The sequence below is a fragment of the Erpetoichthys calabaricus genome, chromosome 5, assembly GCF_900747795.2.
Source record: "Erpetoichthys calabaricus chromosome 5, fErpCal1.3, whole genome shotgun sequence".
Lineage (NCBI taxonomy): Eukaryota > Metazoa > Chordata > Cladistia > Polypteriformes > Polypteridae > Erpetoichthys > Erpetoichthys calabaricus.
Window position 1 is genome coordinate 163224491 of NC_041398.2, and position 23859 is coordinate 163248349.

General features: G+C 39.6%; 1 protein-coding gene across 1 annotated transcript in view; it reads right to left on the reverse strand.

Moving 5' to 3' along the window:
• Positions 1–360: 360 nt before the first annotated feature.
• The window catches only part of LOC114652817 (sodium-dependent phosphate transport protein 2B-like), an 83339-nt gene continuing 59840 nt past the window's right edge, over positions 361–23859 (reverse strand). The window contains exons 11-13 of the mRNA XM_051927649.1: positions 10883–10999; positions 10628–10752; positions 361–1264 (exon numbers count right to left, since the gene is read on the reverse strand). Of these exons, the coding sequence (XP_051783609.1) occupies positions 734–1264; positions 10628–10752; positions 10883–10999 (773 nt within the window). The 3' untranslated portion in view covers positions 361–733. The remainder of the gene's footprint in view (positions 1265–10627; positions 10753–10882; positions 11000–23859) is intronic.

Sequence of the window (23859 nt, forward strand, 5' to 3'; positions counted from 1 at the left end):
GGCACAAGAGTGTAGGTGCTTAAACTACCTTCTTAAAGAAATGGATACTTAGTCTTCACAGACTGGGCTCAGTCACTGTCACAGAGCTGAGCTTGGCAGAGTGGATCCCGGAGGTTGTTCGGGGTGTCCAGCTCCAAGGCTCTATGGAGATCTAAGATGGGTGGCTTCTCAACCTTAATGGAGTGGATTGTCAGTTTTCAGCTCACAAAGTGAACAGATCATCATCTTTCTACTCCCCAAAAGAGACAGAAGAAATGAATGCAACAGGTTTTGAAGGAAGGTGCACCCTTTGTTGATTGAATCAAAGTAACGTCCAGTTATGAATCAAAGTAACGTCCAGTTGTTGATCCAGTGCCTGCTTATTATAGGTGCCTTATTTTGCCTATTGAATCTAGCCAGGGTTTAGTTTGTGGTTACAACCCTAAAATCAATGTCCAATTGGGAATCTTTTTTGATTGAAGAATCTGATTTACAGCTTTTTTTTCAGATGAATTAAACAGCTAACCAAAATTTTGGTAGAGCTTCTGTTCATCCATTTACTTTAGTGTTTACTCAGGAATGCAAAGTTGGGGTTACAGCTAGATTTCTGCTTCCCTGTTCAATCTGGTGTCTTAACAGGTTTTGTGTGCCATTAAAAGCCTAGCAAAATTAGCAATGTCTACTTTATCCTACAAAGGTCAGTCTTTGTCTTGAATGATTAGCAATAAACTACATTTGTGTTTATTCAAAAAATTTATTTAAATTTCACAATATCCTCTTTCAGGTTTCCTTGGGAAGCATTTTGCCTATTAATGGGGATTACCGAATTCTTCTTCACTCCAGAGATGCCACTTAGTTTACAGTATTTATCGTGGCAGTATTTGCAACAGAACCTGTTTTTGCACAAGTCCATCATCAAGGTTATGGCCTTGTCCCAGGGTTTCAGGGAATGCAACCAAAGAGGAAAATTGTCCCATGACTTAAGTATGTTAGGCAAGAATCTTGGACATTTAGATTGCATAATGTTAATGACAATTATAGATATAACAGACATAATAAATGGGATGCCAATTCCAGTCAGGTACTGCCACCCTGCGACCGACAGTCCAAACACAGTTAAAGGCAGTATAACAAAGGATAAAATCAGGTAGACCACAGCAAACCATCTATACGCTGCAGTTTGATTACCCAGGAATTTTGCCATACGTATGGGTAGACGAGTGATGGGGATGGGATAGAAGAGGAGGACTCCAGACAAGTTAAAAAGGAAGTGGCAAAGAGCAATCTGGGAAACACAAAAAAGGAGTTTTAATCACTGAGTTAACATAATAATCCCAAATTTCAATATGTTCACTTTAAGATATTTCTACATGAAGGAATATAAAATGACAAACTCCATGTAGTTACAAGAGATTTTGCCACTGTGTGAATGCAGGGGCTGCATAAGTACAGTTAGTCCCTGCATGTGTGCTGCATGTCCTGGCAATTCAATACAAAGGGGCCTCTGCACAAATGAGGAGTGACGTGTGAATGTGTAATGTTCCCTCCATGATGCTAGAGGATAAATGACCCAAGAGACAGCAAGGCACATATCTCTCTCGTTAAAGAGAGTGCAAGGTCACGGACAGGGGGTTAATGCATCTCCTCACTGAGAGGAGATACCATGGTTCCAGGTTAGAAGACTTACATAAAGGTGGAGTCTAGCAGACTACAGTCTGTCAACTGGAAGCGTGTGATGATTAAGTGAAAGGACTGTGACTGCACTGTCTCTCTGAGACACAGCTGCAAGAGAGACCAAGTCCAGTAAGGGTAAATGATATTAACTGAAGCTGCTAGATGGATTTCTTGCCTGATGTCCCTCTAGCAAAAATGAAATGGTCGCTTGCCTCAATTAGTAACTGGTCATCAGTAGATTTAACCCCAACAGGAGCTTTAAAGCAACTCCAGTTTATTTTAGAAATAGTAGGATTGCTAGAATGAGAGAAAATGTGATAGGAGGTGAGATGTGGTGTTAATTGGTATCTAGCAAATTACTAGGCCTAGTGGGGGAGGTGGGTTTTGTTTCTGTTCAATCTGACTTAGGATTTGTGTCCTTCTGGTGTGCGTTCCTGTTTTTATTTTGTTAAGACAGGTGTCACTTTGTTTACTTCTGTCCCCCATGAAGGTTATTCTGAATGAGGGCAGCTGCCACAAGTGACCCTTCTATAATAATATAGAACATACTTGGTACAGTATGAGTATAAACAGTATGTTTTAGACAAATTGGAAACTCCACCTCATTAAAGCCCAGACACTTTACAGTTTGTCAGGATAAATGGAAAAGGAAGTAATATCTTTCCAGTTGCCTAGACTCACTGCAGTTACATTGTACAAGGTCACTACAACAAGGATAAGACATTTGGAAAAAAATAAAATTATATATACAGGTGTGTGCATATATATATATATATATATATATATATATATATATATAATACATATATATATATATATATATATATATATATATATATATATATATATATATATATATATATAATGTACACTACTGGTCAATAGTTTTACAACAACTCAGTGTTTTCATTTAATTTCATGAAGATGCACACAATTTAATGTGTTAATGTTTCATGAAATCAAGGCATACAACAAATAAACAATGGCCAATAAAAAATAAATCAAGGAATCATCACATTTTTGATTCATTAAAGTAGCCACCTTTTGCTGATATAACAGCCAAACTGTGGAAACCCTTTTGATTCAGCATGCCAGTCACTATGTGCTAGTCACAAACTCTGCCTCCAGCAAAAAAAAACCCAGACTATTTACACTTCTTCCTTCATGTTTAACAGTTGGTTTCACCCAATGTGGAACTATCCTTTCACCAACTCAAATGTGTAAAAACACCCTGCATGATGAACCGAAGACTTCAAATTTAGAATCATCTGTCCATAAGACTTTCTTCCAGTCTGTAGTAGTCCAGAGCCGGTATTTTAAGGCCCTATTTTGTTGTTTAACTCTTTCGGGGCAGATGTTGACTTTTGACAAAAGGAGGGATTGACAGTGATAAATCAACTGAAAAACCTGCACTTATGTTTTTGTTCGGAAAGGTAGCTTCATTGGTTTGACTAAGATTCCATGCATTCAAGTGAGTAGCAAGGAGCAAACAGTGGCAAAATGGCAAAAATGGTATTGACATCTCGCAAGATATCAAAGGCAATACATGAACCAGAATACTCAGTGGATGTTTTGCATATTATCTCTGAATTGGACTTGTTGGACACCGATTTTGACACAAGTGATCAAAAATTATTGTGAGGTACCAGCTTCAGCTGATTGGTGGTAGTGAACAGGTTTGTGCAGCTGATGCGCCTACTGCAATGTTCGCCTAGGAGGGCCACCACTTATAATGACAAAAGGTACAAATCAGACTGTGATGTACTGTGACTGCCGCTGCCTCCCCCGCCACGCGAAGACAGCCTGGCAGTCAGCCTGCCACACATTCCTGGTGAACTGGCGGCCACAGCACACAGCAACAAATGTTTTATGTTGATTTCTGTGTAAAACTATTGCTTTGTGTGCTTTTCAGAAAACTGTTTTTTAGAATAAATATTCAGCACTCAAAAAGAGTTAAGGAATGGATTTCTTACTGCCACTCACCCTGTCAAATCTGCAGCAAAGTCTCCTTGTCACTGTAAAAACTCGGACTTGCTTTTTTCGAACACTGCTAAGCTATGCTTGAAGCTGTTGTGCCATGAGGCACCTATCACGCAAGCTGGTGACCCTCAGAAACTTGTCTTTTGATTGGGTTGTGAATTTGGGTCTGCCAGATTTCTTCCTATTAGAGTTTCTTCCAATTTCCTATTGTCTTTCAATTGTGTAGGACAATGTGCTGACTGACACTTTGATTTTTTTTTTTTTACAGTTTTTCTAAATGAAAGGCCTAGACTTCTAAGGGTAATAATGCTCTGTCTCATTTCATTTGTTAATTTCCATTTTCTTGCCATTATCACTAGAATACTGTCCAAAGTAGTACTTCAGAGGGTGTAGTAACACAGTCTGTTCCCACTCTGCTTTAAGACAGAGGGTTTTTAAATAATCAACACAAGCTGGGACGCCTGTTCAAATTGTTTGCTTCAACTTGCAAAGCTTAATTTACTTTAAATGCTGCAGAGCAACTGTACTTTGTAAAATATTAGTTTTTTTGTAACATATTAGTTTTCCCATGAAGAAGACCCATTTGTAAAATTCAGAAATTTCCTTTTTTTAAGTTTTTGCTAAGCTAAACTTTAAATGTAAACCTCTGGCATTGCATTTTAACTGATTAAATCTGAAGAAAAATTGGAAAAACTGGTGTTCTAAAACTTCTGACCAGTAGTGTGTGTGTGTGTGTGTATATATATATATATACAGTTGGAGATCCACAAAGGGAGAAAAAACGAATCACGTATAATAAAAAAAGGTTTTATTCCTGAGCTTTCAACCCCTATCAGGGGTCTTCATCAGAGGATAATGCTTAGACTTACAAGAATCAAAGGCAATATATAGCAACACATTCAGTATGGGGGGGGGGGACTTTGGTAACTAAGACAGTATGATCAAGGGGGGGTTGTATAGTTTAATTAATGTGTATATGTCCTTCTTAAGTTGGCATATGCTGGGTTTATGTCCAAGTGTCTGTTGATGGCGTTTTCATCTGATAGCCAAGACTCAGCCAACTCTCTGGCGCTTTTTGTACTGGCCTTAAATTTTACTTTTACGTTGTCCCAGTTGAATGTGTGTCCTGTCGATTTAGTATGTGCATATATCAAAGATAGTGTGTCCTTTCTTCTGACGGCGTTGCAATGTTCCTGTACACGTGTTGAGATTTTTTTTGACGTTTGTCCTATGTATACAGCTGAGCAAGAATTACATGGAATACTATAAACTGCGTTTCGTGTTTCAGCTGTCGATTTCTTGTTTTTAGCATTAAACAGGACCATGCGCAGATTGTTGGTGGGTTTATGTGCTATTTTGATGCCCCACTTGGTCAGGGTGCGTGCCGTGCCTTCTGACACATTATGGTGGTACGGGAGTGAATGCCAGGTGGGGTGGGGGTTCTGATTTACGTCGATTGTATGCTGATTCATTTGGCGTCTGGTGTGTAGACTCCGATTAATTAATGATTTTGAGTATCCGTTCGAGGTGAAAAGTTGAAACAGATAGCGTCTCTCATTAATTTTTGTTTCCTTGGTATTACAATGCGTGTGGACTCGTTTAATAGGGTTTTCACGCAGCTCCGTTTATGAGATACCGGGTGGTTGCTGGCGTAGTGTAGGATCTTGTCTGCGTAGCATTGTTTGCGGTAAACACTTGTGGTCAGGGTGGCGTCACTATTTCTTTTGATGTAAATGTCCACCTAATATCACTTTGCCAAAAAATGCACTTTCATTTCAACGGCAAGTATTACACACAGAAAGAAGGCATGCCGATGGGATCACCGTTATCTGGACTCCTAGCTGAACTGGTAATGCAACGATTTGAAAACATAGCTTTATCCCAGATTACACCCAAAATTTGGATACGCTATGTAGACGACACATTCGTCATATTAAGAAAGAACCAGCTGAATGAGTTCTTCAATCATATTAACACAATATTCCCTGCAATCCAGTTCACAATGGAAAAAGAAAACAATCGACACATCAACTTCCTGGACATTTACATCAAAAGAAATAGTGACGCCACCCTGACCACAAGTGTTTACCGCAAACAATGCTACGCAGACAAGATCCTACACTACGCCAGCAACCACCCGGTATCTCATAAACGGAGCTGCGTGAAAACCCTATTTAAACGAGTCCACATGCATTGTAATACCAAGGAAACAAAAATTAATGAGAGACGCTATCTGTTTCAACTTTTCACCTCGAACGGATACTCAAAATCATTCATTAATCGGAGTCTACACAGCAGATGCCAAAGGAATCAGCTTACAATCGACGTAAATCAGAACCCCCACCATACCTGGCATTCACTCCCGTATCACCATAATGTGTCAGAAGGCACGGCACGCACCCTGACCAAGTGGGGCATCAGAATAGCACATAAACCCACCAACAATCTGCGCATGGTCCTGTTTAATGCTAAAAACAAGAAATCGACAGCTGAAACACGAAACGCAGTTTATAGTATTCCATGCAATTCTTGCTCAGCTGTATACATAGGACAAACGTCAAAAAAAATCTCAACACGTGTACAGGAACATCGCAACGCCGTCAGAAGAAAGGACGCACTATCTTTGATATATGCACATACTAAATCGACAGGACACACATTCAACTGGGACAACGTAAAAGTAAAATTTAAGGCCAGTACAAAAAGCGCCAGAGTTGGCTGAGTCTTGGCTATCAGATGAAAACGCCATCAACAGACACTTGGACATAAACCCAGCATATGCCAACTTAAGAAGGACATATACACATTAATTAAACTATACAACCCCCCCCCCCCCCCCTTGATCACACTGTCTTCGTCACCACCACCCACCCCCCCCCATCCCCCCCCATACTGAATGTGTTGCTATATATTGCCCTTGATTCTTGTAAGCCTAAGAATTATCCTCTGATGAAGACCCCTGATAGGGGTTGAAAGCTCAGGAATAAAACCTTTTTTATGATATGTGATTCGTTTTTTCTCCCTTTGTGGATCTCCAACTGCAAATATGCAAACCGTATCACAGACCTTCTCTTCCATATATATATATATATACATACATACATACATACATACATACACGCTCACACAGTGCCCTCCATAATGCTTGGGACAAAGACATTTTTCCTTGATTCATCTCCTCTGCTCCACAGTTTAAAATTACAAATTAAACAATTCATATGTGATTAAAGTGCACATTACATACTTTAAATGTATTTGCATACATTTCAGTTATACCATGTAGAAATCACAGCACTTTTTATACATGGTCCCCGCATTACAAGGCACTAAAATGTTAGGGACATAGCAATCGCATATATATTAAAGCATCCATATTTAGTACTTTGTTGTATGTCCCTTGCATGCAATGACCACTTAAAATATGTGATTCACACAAATCAGATGCAGAGTATCTTCTCTGGTGATGCTCTGCCATCTTCATCTCCTGCTTGTTTCAAGGGCTTGTCCCCAACATAAGGAAGACATGCTCAATTGGATTTATATTGGGTGTATGGTTTGAGCATTACAGAATTTTTCATTTTTGAGCTTTGAAAAATTCCTTTGTTGGCTTAGCAGTATATTTGGGATCACTATGTTGTTGTAGGATGATGCGCCGTCCAATGAGTTTGGAGGCATTTCCATACACCTCAGAATTCATTGTGCAACTGCCATCAGCAGTTCCATCATCAATGAAGAGAAACTTACCAGTACCTGTGGCAGCCATACATGCTTAAGCCACCATGTTTAATAGATGGTGGAATGATGTGGATCTTGGGCAGTTTCTTTACATCTCCATACTTTACTATTGCCATAACATTGATACAAGTTCATCTTTGTCATCCATCCACAAGACCTTTGAGAATTCTGCAGGCTCTTTTAAGTTTAGAACAGATCAGATAAAACTTTATTACTCCCAAACAGTTCTTGTGGTTAACTAGATGTTTTTCCTGGCTAACTAGAAGCTTGCATCTTGCAGTGGGGCCTCTGTATTTATGTTCATTAAGTCTTCTGCGGTTTGTAGTCTTTGACACATACACATCTGCCTCCTGGAGACTGTTTCTGATCTGTTGGACAAGCATTTGGAGCTTTTTCTTTACCATAGTGAGGATTCTTCTGTCTTTGGCAATGGAGGTCTTCCTTGGCCTACCAGTTCCTTTGTAATTACTGAGCTCAGCACTGCATTCTTTCTTAATGATATTCCAGACAGTAGACTTAGGCAATCCTAAGGTTTTACTGATGTCTTCATTGGTTTTATTCTTGTTTTTCAGCTTCATAATGGCTACTTTGGCTTTCATTGGCAAAGATCTTGTCCTCATGTTGAACAATGGCAACTATAGACTCAAAAGGGAAGAAGCAAGTGCAGGTATCTTATGTGTGTACTAATGAAGCAATGAAACACACCTGAGTAACAACAAATACCTGTGACATCTATTGTTCCAAACCTTATGATGCCCAGAAACGGGGGTTGAGTTTGTATAAAAAGTGTCATCATTTCTATATGGTGTGAGCAAAATATATACAAATACCCTTAAATTGAAGTCTGCAAACATGCAATTTAATCATATCTGAATTGTTTGATTTGTAATTTAAAACTGTGGAGCAGAGGGATAAATCAGGGGAAAATGTGATTTTGTCCTAAACATTACAGAGGGCACTGTATACAGTGGGGAAATAATTATTTGATCCCCTGCTGAATTTGTAAGTTTGTTCACTTACAAAGAAATGAACAAACTAATGTTTATAGTAGTTTGATTTTAATGGAGGGAGACAGAATATAAACCAAAAATCCAGAAAAAAAACTCATTACATAAGAGTTATAAATTGATTTTCATGTCATTGAGTGAAATCAAGTATTTGATCCCCTACAACCCACCCAGAATTCTGTCCCCCACAGATTGTAATCAAATCAATCAATCAATTACAGATACTCCTGATCTCAACTCAAGACCAAAGAGCTGTCAAAGGATGTCAGGGACAAGATTGTAGATGTGCATGAGGCTGGAATTGGCTACAAGACCATAAACAAGAAGCTTGGTGAGAAGGTGACAACTGTAGGTGCGATTATTCGGAAATGATAGAAATATAAAATGACCATCATTTCTGAAGAATCGCATCAACAGTTGTCACCTTCTCACCATGCTACTTGCTGATTGTCTTGTAGCCTACCCCAGCCTTGTGCAGGTCTACAATCTTATCCCTGACGTCCTTTGACAGCTCTTTGGTCTTGAGTTGAGATCAGGAGTATCTGTAATTGATTGATTGATTGATTACAATCTGTGGGGGACAGAATTCTGGCTGGGTTGTAGGGGATCAAATACTTGATTTCACTCAATGACATGAAAATCAATTTATAACTCTTATGTAATGTGTTTGTGGTGGAGAGGTTGGAATGGAAGAAATTGATTCTGTGGACAGGTGTGCTTTACACACATAATGATTTGAGATCAGGATTATTTGTAATCGATTGATTGATTGTAATCTGTGTGCCACATGGGCACATAGCCAATCTGTGGGGAGCAAGAATTCTGGCTGGGTTGTAGGGGATGACATACTTATTTCACTCAATCGACATAAAAATCAATTTATAACTTTTATGTAACTAGGAGGCTCCGCCCCCTGCTCACTTCACTTGCCCACCCCGGGTTTGGTTTACCGGATATACAATTTAAAAGAGATTGTTATTTTCATGGGAATTGTTTACATAATGCATTATTTTCACTTTAAACTTTAAAACTTTTGTAAAAACAATATTTGGAATGAACCTTTTTTCAAGATCGCATTGAATTTTGATTCTGTGTTTGGACTTGCATCGTGACAACACAATGTATAACTGCCTCTGAGTGAATATCGTTTGTTTCTCTCTAATCAATAAAACAACTTTCTCGATATTTGTCCATGCTCTTTCTTCTTCGCCTTTGTCATTGACTTGTCATCTAGAACTTATAAAAGTATTGTCCTGATAGAATTTATAAGAGCTGAGTGTGCAGGAAGTGTGTCTAACTAAAGCATTCACACGACTGAAGTTAGATGACCATGGTCTTGTATGAAAATAGTTGCAAGTAAGGCGTGACTTGAAAGAATCTCATGTTAAAAGTCTCTGTCTCATGGGACTTCATGCCGCAACTACGTTTTTGTAATCTTTTAATTCTTGGTGGCAACACAAATTAGACTATCTACAAGTCTTCCGACTTAAAAGTTTAAATCCGAACAATATATTCAATCTCTTTTCGCTGTTCCATTACCCCTAACGGGAACAGCCGAAAGAAGAAGAATAATAATTTCCGTTCGTTTGCGCTAATGCAATCTTTCCTATCCTTTTTATGAGACTTTGGAATTTATCTGTAACCTACTGTGCATGTGTACTGCGCCAACATTTTTGAATTCTTTACGACGTTCTACTTTGTCATCTACTCTTTGTCCTTTATTTACGGCCCTGGGTGTGGTTAAATATATAACACATATAACACTGCTCACGTTGTGAATGGGGGGGGGGGGGGGGGGGGTGGGGGGGGGGGCTGAACAAATGCGAAGGAGATGTGGTCGGATCAGCTGCTGTCTTGCTGCTTCTGGCGAGCTGCGTGTTCTGCTTGTCGCACTGCGCGTCTATCATTTAAAAGCCTGTACAGCAGCTGTCCTTTTGTCTCATTGCCTTGTCTCGCGGGACGTCAAGGTGTCTTCCAAGAAGATCACGTCTTGTCTACCTCCTAAGATTTTTTTTATAATAGAGAGATGTGTTTTTTCTGGATTTTTGGTTGATATTCTGTCTCTCTCCATCAAAATCAAACTACCAAAAAAATTAGAGACTGTTCATTTCTTTGTAAGTGAGCAAACTTACAAATTCAGCAGGGGATCAAATAATTATCTCCCCCACACACATACATGAAGACATATATATAAATGAAAAAAAAAATTAACATTGCTTTAGATCGTAGAATTCCGTTGTATACATGCTGACCTGCAGTGAACTGGAAAGAGTCCCTCCAGGACTTGCGAGTGCTGCGAAATAGCAGTTGTCGTTTGTACCAATGTTGGAGCCCAAAGTAAGTGGGTATGCACTTTCAATACTTAACACACCAATACCTAAAAGGAAATATAATTTCACATACTCTGTACAAATTCTCTCTCTCTTTCTGCAAATATTTATAGACTATTGTATAATGAAAAAATGGCTTGATACATTATTTTTGTATTACGTAGAAAAAGTACGTACCAATTAGTGGGGTGATTGCAGATGTAAAAACAGAGCTGCTTTGAACTATAAAAGTCAGACCTGCACCAACAAAAATGGCAATGTATCCAGTCACCCATGCAAATGGAAATGGAAAATCTGCAAAATAAATTAAAAGCATTAAATAAATGCCACTAAATATAGTTATACCCCTAAATATTTAGGACATGTTTTGCAATAAAAAGTACAAAAATAACTGAACATTCCATTCAGTATTCTAAAGAGGTAAATCATAAATGTTCTTCAAAGAAGTTATTAAATATAAGCTGTTTACAATACTTAACATCAGTATAAATCAATGAATATGTGCTTATAAAGTATATACACCAATCAACAACAATATTAAAAAGAGGGGAGGTTGGGAGCATGCACTGATAGTTCATTGCCACACCCATCACACGATGAACCACCTGGATTGCGACCCGAGTGCAGCAGGCGACACCTGTGCACCACAATGGAACAGTGTGAGGTTTTTTATGATGGCTGGAGTGCCAATCCTGCCACCAACCCCCAAGTTTTCACTGCAAGTTGGAAGACCTGTTTGCAGGGCTGGATGCAGATTAACATCACACCCAGGATGAAGCAACTGCAGGTAAAGGGCCTTGCTCAAGGGCTCAACAGAGTAGTTACTTTTAGCATTTACAGGATTTGAACTGGCAACCTTCCAATTGCCATCACATATCCCTAGCCTCAGAGCCACCACTCCACCATAACATGAAAACCACCTGCCCAATATTGTGTAGGTGCCCGCTGTGCTGCCAAAACAGCTCCAATCCATCAAGGCATGGACTCCAAGACCTCTGAAGGTGCCCTGTTGCAACTGGCACCAAGATGTTAGCAGCAGATTCTTTAAGTCATGTAAGTTGTGAAGTGAGGCCTCCATGGATCGGACTTGTTTTCCCAACACAGATGCTCAATCAGATTCAGATCAGGGAATTTTGGAGGATAACTCAACACTATGAACTTTTGTCATATACCTCAAACCATTTCTGAATATTTTTTGTAGTGTGACAGAGCGCATTATCCTTCTGAAATAGTCCACTGCCATCAGGAAATACTGTTGCCATGAAGGGGTGTACGTGATCTGCAACAATCTTTAGGTAGATTTCCCAGCAGAACATTGCTTAGAGCATCACAATGCCTCTGTCAGCTTGGCTTTTTCTCATAGTGCATCTGCTGCCATTCCTTCACCAGGTAAATGATGCACACTCACCTGGTTGTCTGCATGATCTGAAAGAAAATGTAATTCATCAGTGCTATCCATGGTCCAGTGCTGAGGTTCACATGCCCATTGAAGGCACTTTTGCCAGCAGACGGGGTCAGCATGGGTACTCTGACTGGTCTGCATCCAAACAAACCCATACACAGTAAGCTGTTTTGTACTGTAAATTCTGACACCTTTCTTTCATGGCCAACATTAAGTTTTTTCAGCAACGTATGCTATAGTGGCTCTTCTGTGGGAACGGAAAAGATGGGCTAGCCTTCACTCCTGATACGAATAAATGAGCCTAGGGCACTTACGACCCTGTTGCTGGTTCACCAATGTTCTTCCTCTGACCACTTTTGGTTGGTACTAACCATTGAATGGTGGGTACTCCCCACAAGACCTGCCATTTTAGAGATGCTGTGACCCAGCTGTCTAGCCATCACAATTTGTCCCTTGTCAAAGTCCCTTAGATCCTTATGCTAGCCAATTATTCCTGTTTCCAACACATTATCTTCATAAACTGACTGTTTGCTTGCTGCCTAATATATTCCACCCCTTGACAGGTGCCATTGTAACGAGATAATCAATGTTATTTATGTCATCTGTCAGTGGTTTTAATATTAGTGTTGATCAGATTTTACACGTTTGTACAATGCATACATACTGTTGTTACTTATGATGCAGAAGCTGCCATTTGCTATAGGTGCAATGCATAATGTACAGTAGACTCGAGAAGTATTGGAACCTTTGACCAAAACTTGTTATGAACTAGAGAGTTCCTAAGCACACAAAGTTTAAAAATTACTCAAAATGCACATTTATTCAAATCTTGGTTAGACAGTGTGACCAGTAAAGGGCATCACCAAGCTCCCAAACACACACCAACATACACACAGTTCCCACCTTCAAATAAAGATTTTATTTTTTAATAAATACCTCTCACAGTCTTTTCTCAAAGGTCACACAAGCACAACTACAATCTTCTTTCCTTTGTCTTTCCTCTCCTTCAGATGAGCTTTGTCCTATAACACCCAACTCTGACTCCCCGAGGTGGCAGAACCCATAAAATTTAACAGGGCTGTCTAATGGGACGACAGTTCCCAGCCTGCCCTGCGGGTATTCATGCAGGCACCGCAGTCCTGGGAGACTGCCACCTGTTGTATTAGGGAGTAAATAGTTCCTGTGAATGGTATCTCTCTGCCCTACAGTTAAGCTGGGTAAGGAGCCTTGAACCATCCCAAGAGGGATTTCAGTCTATGCTTGGTGTCCATGACAACAGAAAAAAGGTAAAGTTGGGATCTTTATAATAAGAGATTTAATATAAAAACGCTCCAAATAAAAAAAAGAACCCTTGCTGAAATCTAACAAAAATTAAAATAACCTCAAAAATATAATCCAGGTAGTGGACGTCCAAAACTTAAAACAGTAGCACTGGGTACACTGTCCTTTTCTGTTTTTATAGTCTTTTTGTTGCCTTTTAAATATCATTTTGATAATATATTTTTGTCTTCTGCTTTGCATTATTGTATTTATTACCAGTTCTATTTTATTGTACAAAATACTATGTTATTATTGTTGTGTCATTTAGGTATATGTATCTTTTGTTACATTTTTTGTTTATGCTGAGCACAAGGAGGCAGGGCTCCCAGACATTGCAGCTTTATTTAATGGTTGGCAAGCTATAGACTGGCCCTACAGAACTCGCTTCTATGTACTATTCTTGTCCATGTCGTTCTCGTTTTTGATTTCATGATTATTGGATTTTCTGGTTTATGGACTTCTTGCTATCATTTAAGAAACCTTTTCAGGATTCTGGACATGGCTTTTGGTTCTTTTCGAACTGCTTACTTTCTGAAGCATTCTGTATTCCTGCCTTTTTGAAAGCACCTTTTTCTGTTTTGTTGTTTTTTCTTTGTTAACACTTATATTAAAGACCTTTGTGTTATTCTGGGAAAAGATTTTACACTATCCCTCTTCTCCCTGTCTGATTTTTGAGATTTAGAAGCTAAAAATGCCTCCTTGAGTTTGGTGTACAGCTTACTTTGATTCTACATCTCATATGAATCTGAGGCTTAGTTTTTGAACCAAGCCCTATTTTTGCATTTTGGAGAGCCCTGCAATCTAATAGTACCAGTCCATTGCAGGCCATCAAAAAGCACCAACACACAGACACTAACTTGGAATCACTGATTAACCTACCAAGTATATATTTGGGACTGTCATAGGAAAGCATAGGCAGACAAAGCGATAAAAGTGCAAACTCCACACAAATGGGAAGCTGAAAGACATAATGAGCTATATTTTATTTTCTGCGTGTGTAAAGTGCAAATTTTTATTTTAAGTGTTTTCAAATGGTAGAAGTATACTCATTGGTGTCAGTGTTAACTACTTATCTATTTAAAGAAAGTCCAATATAAATTACAAAAAGGTATAGGAAATGAATGAATGAACACATGAATACAACTCATCAGTATAAGGGAATGCTTTTGGAATATCCTGTTTCATGTATAACCAAGAGGAAAAGACTAGCAAATAGTTGTTGATCCCCACAAAGCAGGTAATGCATGTTAAAAAAACAACAAAATAAAAATATATACATACACACAACTTAACATATTAAAAGAATAATCAAGGAGGTCACTGCTGCTAAAAAATTACCTTCCTGGAAAGAAGACTCAAGTGAAAAAATGTGGTGAATTGCAAAGTCTGACAGTAATATGGGGTGTCACGCATGTGTGTTAGGGGACCTCCTTACAGGCTCTATCGAGGTATGCATTAATCCGCCAGGATGAGAGGAGGTGTTATTGCTAATGGTACCATCTCCTTTTCTCCCCACAGTGTCAAGAAACCCCCAAATTGAGGGCAACTGACTCCCGCCCCTTCCAGTTCAGCATCCAGAAAAGGACAGTCTCCCAGAAGGAGGCATCATTTCTAGCAAGTGCAACCTGCTGGACAGAGCTCTATTGCCATAATGACCTGACTAATGGACTAACCAGCCTCAATATCTTGTTTCGTTTTGTTTCCCTGCATAACAGGATGTGCATGCCTAAAAGGATTCGATTTTCTTTGTTTCATTTTGAACAATACACGGGACAACTCAGGTGGTGCCAAATTTTTCCAGTTCTTACAACTGTAATTTCTGTACCCAGCAACAGAAGTAACCAAACTTTCAAATCAACCACCAACTAGCCAATCTGCTATTTGGGGAGAGTGCCTACAGAAAGTCCATACTGAAAACAATAACAAAAGAGGCAGCTGTACTATTTGGCCACTCACATAATCAGAATATTTGGTGTGAGAAAAGTGATTACCCACTGTAAACTATGCTAGTTATACAATGACTCTGAATACCCCTTAGAATTGATATAGAAATGGTTGACTAAAAACAGCATCAATATTGTTCATTGACAATCCCATTCTCCAGACTTGATCGTGAGAGAACATGTATGGACTGAATTGACAAGGGTAGTACATGAGCAGACCTGGGAAATTCTTGTGTAGTGTGAATTGTTTAAAAACCCACCAAATATATTCTACAACATTATTAAAATGTTTTCTCCACATTAAGATGCTGCACCATGTCCTGAATATGTATTCCATTAATTATGAAATGTACAGTTAGGTCCATAAATATTTGGACAGAGACAACTTTTTTCTAATTTTGGTTCTGTACATTACCACAATGAATTGTAAATGAAACAACTTAGATGCAGTTGAAGTGCAGACTTTCAGCTTTAATTCAGTGGGGTGAACAAAACGATTGCATAAAAATGTGAGGCAACTAAAGCATTTTTTTAACACAATCCCTTCATTTCAGGGGTTGAAAAGTAATTGGACAATTGACTCAAAGGCTATTTCATGGGCAGGTGTGGGCAAGTCCGTCATTATGTCATTATCAATTAAGCAGATAAAAGGCCTAGAGTTGATTTGAAGTGTGGTGCTTGCATGTGGAAGATTTTGCTATGAACAGACAACATGCGGTCAAAGGAGCTCTCTATGCACATGAAAGAAGCCATCCTTAAGCTGCGAAAACAGAAAAAACCCATCCAAGAAATTGCTACAATATTATGAGTGGCAAAATCTACAGTTTGGTACATCCTGAGAAAGAAAGCAAGCACTGGTGAACTCAGCAACGCAAAAAAGACCTGGACGTCCATGGAAGACAACAGTGATGGATGATCGCAGAATCATTTCCATGGTGAAGAGAAACCCCCTTCACAATAGCCAACCAAGTGAACAACACTCTCCAGGGGGCAGGCATATTGATATCCAAGTCTACCATAAAGAGAAGGCTGCATGAAAGTAAATGCAGAGGGTGCACTGCAAGGTGCAAGCCACTCATAAGCCTCAAGAATAGAAAGGCTAGATTGGACTTTGCTAAAGAACATCTAAAAAAGCCAGCACAGTTCTGGAAAAACATTCTTTGGACAGATGAAACCAAGATCAACCTCTACCAGAATGATGGCAAGAAAAAAGTATGGAGAAGGCGTGGAACAGCTCATTATCCAAAGCATACCACATCATCTGTAAAACACAGTGGAGGCAGTGTGATGGCTTGGGCGTGCATGGCTGCCAGTGGCACTGGACACTAGTGTTTATTGATGATGTGACACAGGACAGAAGCAGCTGAATGAATTCTGAGGTGTTCAGAGACATACTGTCAGCTCAAATCCAGCTAAATGCAGTCAAATTGATTGGGCGGCATTTCATGATACAGATGGACAATGACCCAAAACATACAGCCAAAGCAACCCAGGGAGTTTATTAAAGCAAAGAAGTGGAAAATTCTTGAATGGCCAAGTCAGTCACCTGATCTTAACTCAATTGAGCATGCATTTCACTTGTTGAAGACTAAACTTCGGACAGAAAGGCCCACAAACAAACAGCAACTGAAAGCCGCTGCAGTAAAGGCCTGGCACAGCATTAAAAAGGAGGAAACCCAGCATCTGGTGACTTCAGGCTGTCATTGCCAGCAAAGGGTTATCAACCAAGTATTAGAAATGAACATTTTATTTCCAGTTATTTAATTTGTCCAATTACTTTTGAGCCCCTGAAATGAAGGGATTGTGTTAAAAAAATGCTTTAGTTGCGTCACATTTTTATGCAATCGTTTTGTTCACCCCACTGAATTAAAGCTGAAAGTCTGCACTTCAACTGCATCTGAGTTGTTTCATTTAAAATTCATTGTGGTAATGTACAGAACCAAAATTAGAAAAAAATTGTCTCTGTCCAAATATTTATGGACCTAACTGTATGTTTAAGGAAAAAGATTACTCATTTAAAAACATTCAATCATTCATTTCTTTCATCTTTTTTAATCAGAGTTGCAGTTACAGGGAGTTAGAATTAATCTCAACAACAATGTGGACAAGTCTATCATGATGCACTCTCTCTCTCTTTCTCTCTCTCACACACACACCTGCACTCCCTCATAATAAACAAAACTGGAGTCACCAAATAACCAAATATGTAAATCTTGGAATTTAAGAGAGTTGCAGACATTGAGAAAACATACAAGCAACCACTTTGACATTTGTTTGAACCTAGATTTCTCCAGACTTGAGGCTAACCATGGTGCCAACCATGCTGAACCTAAAAGAATGTATGTCATTCTATAATAAAACTCAACAGTTTTTCCATGTTTGAGTATTAAATAAAACTTACTTATTTGGTCTGTTTATATTCTATTCTCTCTAGTAAAACCCCTGTGTGCATCCAGTGTCCGTGTGTGTGTGTCTTCTGGTGAAGTGCGCATGCGCGGGGCACGGTGCGATGCTTTCAAAGCAGATGCTTCAAAGGCCGCCTGACGCGTCACACAAGACAGAGAGGGGCGGGACCTATAAAATATCGCGCGGCTGATCCAATCGGATTTCGGTAAATGAGGTAAGACCTAATATATAAAACATGAAAAATCCAATCGGGTACTGAGGCGCGGAGACCAGCTTCCCCATTGTTGTGCAAGTGTTCACTCTGAGGATGTCAGATTTGCGATTAAGAAGCTTGGCCCGGTAAAGTGTCAGTCGTTGAAGGGGTTTTCCTAAATATACGAATTTTCATGATATTACAATATGATGACTTTTAAAAGTGGATTTATTTTCGCGCACATTACATTAGTTGCTGGGGAGAATCTGCTGATTGCCCACTGTTGTGACAGAAAATTAAACGCATATAACGGACAGCAAAGCCAGTATTACTGTCAGAGAAAACAAGGGGGGCTCCGCCCCCTGCTCGCTTCGCTCGCTCGCCTACCCCCGGCGTTTTGAACCCGTGCCTGCTGGACAGCCACGTGTGAGGATGACGCACGTTTAATACGGAGCGTTCGCCCGTGTCACTCTGGGGCCCCTCACTGTTAATACGGAGCTCCGTGTTTCCCGTTTCAGTTTGTATCTCGGTCAGTCGAGTTTTTTGTTTTTGAAGCTTTTGAATTCCGGTCTTCATTATCTGTAACCATGCTGTCCATGTGTTTGGCCCCCTCGTTTAACCTATTTATGACGTTTTACTTTGCTTTCTACTCTGTCTTTCATTTCTGATCTCGCTTTATTCTGCTTTTGTTTCAATGACACCTGGTCCGTGGTGAATATATTTTCCCTTTTTTGAGTAATAATTTTCATTTGTTTCCTACTCTGTGTTTTTATTTCTGACCTCGCTTTATCCTGCTTGCGGCATGTCAGACGGTTCGTAGTCTCTCTCATTTTACTCTGGGGGGGGGGGGCTTTGTTCTGTAACCTGCTCTCCATGTGTTTGTCCCTGTTCTTTAACCTCTTTATGACGTTTTACTTTGTTTCCTACTCTGACGGTTCGTAGTGTCTCACGTTTTGCTCTGGTGCGGGGGGGGGGGGGGCTTTGTGTGGCACCTGCGCACGTGCGTAGTCTCTCCCGTTTCACTCTGGGGGGGTGGGGGCTTTGTGTGGCACTTGCGCACTATGTCTTTTGCGTCCACGGGCAGGTCCCTGCGTCCATATCTGGTTTACCATTCTCGTTTAGTAATATGGATTACAGCCATTTTATGGAAAAAATTTAATGAGGTAAAAGGTCCCTTGTCATTTAATATAGACTGTTCCTACTAATGTTTATGGACTACTGTTCTAGCGCCCGTTATTGTAACGGGCTTAATGTCTAGTATATATATATTATCATACACGTGCGAGTAGGAGGCAGCTAAAGGGCCTGAGTAATTGTAATAAAACATCCGACCAGGGGGCGGTAGACTGCGCTGACTGTCTTTCTCAGTTCCCTACAGAAAATTCCAGGGAATTCCTGCAAGGTTCTGGCGCCTCAGAAGACATCACTTCTGGTGCTGGGCACTTTGCTGACGTCACTTCCGGTCCAGAAGACATCACTTCTGGTGCTGGACACTTTGCTGACGTCACTTCAGGTCCAGAAGACATCACTTCTGGTGTTGGCCCCATTGATGATGTCTCTTCCGGTCCAGACGACATCACTTCTGATTCCGACCCCTTTGATGACGTCACTTCCTATATGGGCCTTTAAAGCATCCATCTTTGATCTTGTAATCAGTTCTGTTTTGGACTCAGCCTTGTGAACAACTCTGTGAAAATTTATTACATTTGCAGCCAGAATATATTATACGAGTGGATGCCCCAAACCTTTACGATGTCTGGTATGATTCTTTGTGACAAGATATACAGGTAAAATTCCGTTACAACGAACTGCCAGGGACCTAAAAACTATTTCGTTGTAATGAAAATTTCATTGTAGTGAGATTCTGTATTCGTTGCTACAGTGCTTTCTTTAACTTGCGTCCAGCCGTTTGCAATCATTTCAATAGCTTCTTTCTATTTAATTTTAATCTTCTCCTGCCTAAAAGTTACGCTGACAAGAATTTTTCTCCGCATTTCCTTACGATAATACACTTTCAGGGTGTGAATGATGCCCAAACCCAATGGCTGAAGCACTGCTGTGCAATTGGGTGGGAGGATTTCAACGCAAACATTATCTAAATGCGGAAGCCTGTTGTGGGCAGCACAGTTATCAATCAGAAGCCGAATCATCCTTTTCTTCTTCTTCATATTGTGAGGTTTCTGAACTCTTTTGGGATCCCCCCGCCCCCCCATCTAATGGGAAAGTCATGCTAAAGTGTGTCCCAAAGCGCAATTCCCGCATCTGTGGAAGATTGTTTGTCCGTTCCCATGGCAAGGCAACAGCAGGCTCGCAACGCTGCTGTGAGGCGCCACAGAAGAGAATCCTAAAAGATCGTGGGCGCGCTATAAGTCCATGTCTTGCACCCCAAAACACGAGGCTTAGTCTCAGTACTTTAGCAAAAACAGCTTTATTCAGCTTGAAACAGGAACAGCATGGTTATTTATTGTAGCGGGATCTCCCACTCTCCTATACTCAGACACAGCAGTCAGGCAGGGTCGTGGCCAGGTTAGTGACCAAGTAATACTGTTCCCTGCATCACCCAGACCTTCTCTGTTTGCTTAGGTGAAGAGCCGCCCCAGCGCTGTGAGCCTGCTGTTGGCCCCGGCAACAAATAAACAGTCTTCCACAGACGCAGTGATCGCACTTCGGCAAGTTCTTCGGTGTGTTGTCCAGTTGGAGGAGGTCCCAAGAGAGTTTAGAAACCTCACATTTTCTTGAATGAATGCCGCATTAATAGGAATGTTTCTTGAACGAGCATCACTGAACCACATAAAAACGGCTTTTTTGGCATCTTCAAATGCAGCAGTTCGCATACGGTTGCACCCAAAATTTTTCTTCTTTTTTGCTCGGTCTTTCAAGAAAGTTGACAGTGTCAATGGCGAAATTCCGAATTCATTGGCAACGTTTTTTTTCTTTTTGCCTCAATCGAGAGCTGCAAAAATTTTAAGTTTCTTTTTCTGATATGAACTGTTATCGTTTTTTCGTGTTTGCCGCTTTTATAGGAGGGTGACAATGAGTTAAATTCCAATGGGTGTTTTTCAAATGTTGAGATTTGAGGTTTTGGTTGTTGAGGTTTTCAGATGTAATGAGATTTCTATAGACTTGTGTCATATGGGGAAACTGTCGGGACCATAAAAATACTTCGCGGTAATGAAAATTTCATTGTAAAGATATTCGTTGTAACAGAATTTTACCTGTGTATATGTCACGACCAAAACCCGAAGTTCAGCCAGTTCACGAGTTGACCGGCCATTTCGCATTTTGGCTGCGAGGTGTGGCCAAAGTCCGAAGTACTAGAAATGACCGGCATATATGCTACTTTGGCCAGCCATTTCGCAAAGTGGCGAGAACTCCCTGGTCAAAATCCGATGTGCTGATGTAAGACTGTCCGCTCAAGGTGCGAAGATGCTTAAAAATTTTCAGATGCAGATTCAGAAGTGAGTTTTCCATTCTGCACGAGAAACTGCTCAAGGCGGGTCTTGTTCAGCAAAGCGGACGCCACTTGAGATGGCCTTCCCCTCGCCCAAAACACTAACCTTAAGGTCAATAAAATAGGTCCCTGATGTTAAGTCACTATTTTATTGCTAAAATGTGAAATCTACTTATATACCTGATCTTAATTATTGTGAAACAACCAAGTGGTGTCCGCTTTCTGAACATGAGCCGCCAAGGCTACACTCAACGCAATTGCACTACTAAGTGCGCAACAAATCGCTGCTCATGCCTTTTTCCTTCCGACTTTGGCCGATCGCCCCATGCCATTTCGCAAACTGGCTGGCCAAATCCCGAAATCGAGGAAAACATCAGACATTGGTCGGTCAATTTACAGCGACATTGGCCATTTCCCGCTTTGGCCGGACATTTCCCGCTTTGGCCGTAACATATATATCTACTCTCTATATATAAAATCCTAAGCCTAAAAGAGCCACGATTTTGTGCAACGATTTTATGTCACGTTTTTTGTCACGCTTTAAATTGGGCTTATTTTAAAAACCCACATACTGTATATATGTTTGGTATCATTTTTTTAAGAATTTATCGAACTTTAATGTGATGTTATTCCCTTTTTGAAATATAAACTAAAATATCAAGAAAGATGTGGTTTTTGTCAGTTGAAATGAATGGATCGTTTATTTAGTCTCTTATAAATACTCATCGAGCATAGTGGACCTCAGTTTAACAGGAATACTCCAATAGGTAAGACAGTAAATATTTTATTCTCATTTCATGATTTTTACTCAGTTAAATAATAATTTTTCTTTTACATATTTATAGAATTTTGTGATTTTGACTCCAATAAATAATAATTTTTCTTTTGTACATATTCTGGCTGCAACTAGAGGTTGGACACCAAAGGCGCCAGGGGGGCCCCCCTATTATATATATATTCTTCATCTTGCCAGTAATTCTCAAACCTGCTGCCAACAAAGTTAATGTAACAAGTGGGAAGCAATTTGTAGCTTGAGAATATTTAATATCTTAATATTTAAAACAATGGAAAAGATTTGTTTATTATATTTACATTAACCTCCTTAGCGTTATGTTGAATCCCAAAAAAAATGTTATTATTCCTAAAAGAAACATGTAAATACCAAAATGTCAACGTAACTGCAGCAGGAAAGGTATGCCTAGTGTCCACTGCTGTACTGATGTAGATTTAATACATATCTTTCATGTAACATGTTTTGAAACAATCACTAACGCACAACCCAATGTTGCAATCACAACAGTAGAAGCTTGTTTCTTTACACACTTTCTTATACTGTTTTTCTATCGCTTGCTCATGAGAGAGTACTATAGTCAATGTTATTACAGACTACAGTTGCAAGGCTTACTGACTTCCACATTTCCCTGACTTGAACATTGACAGTTGCTGCACTGTAAACAGTGCTTAAGGGGGCCAACGTCTTTTTTGTCCTTCTGCTTAATTACAAAAATTTTGCCTTTTGGCCACACACTTACTGTGCACAATGTGAACCTTGAGGAAACAGTTTCACTATCTGTGTCAATGTCTGATGAACAATTCACATTGTCAATCATAATCACTTGATTCTACTGATTAATTTTCAGTTTGTTCTAAAACTGGCTTTAAAGTTTTTCATTAAATAGCATTGTGCTTTTTGTTGAAGTCTCCACCCCACTCATAATTATTGATGAGCTACCATACAGTGGCAGAACACATAGAAAAATATATTATTTTTTTGCAGTACGATGTTATTTCATCAGTAGAGTGGGAGCAGAATGCTGTCTTAAGAGTAACTGAGGCTTAACGCTCTACATTTTATCAAAACAGATTAACTTAGTAGAACTCGGCAATCACCATATTTCCAAAGAATTCCAAGCCTAACAATCATTTGGAAGTTACTGCCAAGAGTTTAAGACCTTAAGTACTGTTTTCATTTTGCAATTAATATTGTAAAAATAGTCAAATCTACTGCCAGACTTTTACCAACACTATAAAGAATTTATATTTCTGAAAAGTGTGCTTCTTGCTACCTGCTTTTCCCAGTACATTTGAAAAAGTAGATAAAAGATAAAAATGAAATTTGCAACCAAAGCATGTGACAGACATAATTTTAGTGTTAATTTTTAAATAGTTAATTTGAATTTGCAAGTGTGGTGTAGGTTTAATAGGCTGTTAACAAAGTAAGTTGCAAGAAAAGTAAAGGAAGCTGAAGAGTAAGGTCAGTGTTTCTAGTATTATCTGCCTTATGTATAATAATGTTTTAAGACTTTGAAGTCTTCCATTGGCAACTGGCATACACCTGGGTATAAAATGTTTCATTATGTATGACAAAGGGATATAAAATGGACAAGCCAGTAAACAAATATATATAAAGTTGTCAGGCAATATTAACCTTCACATACT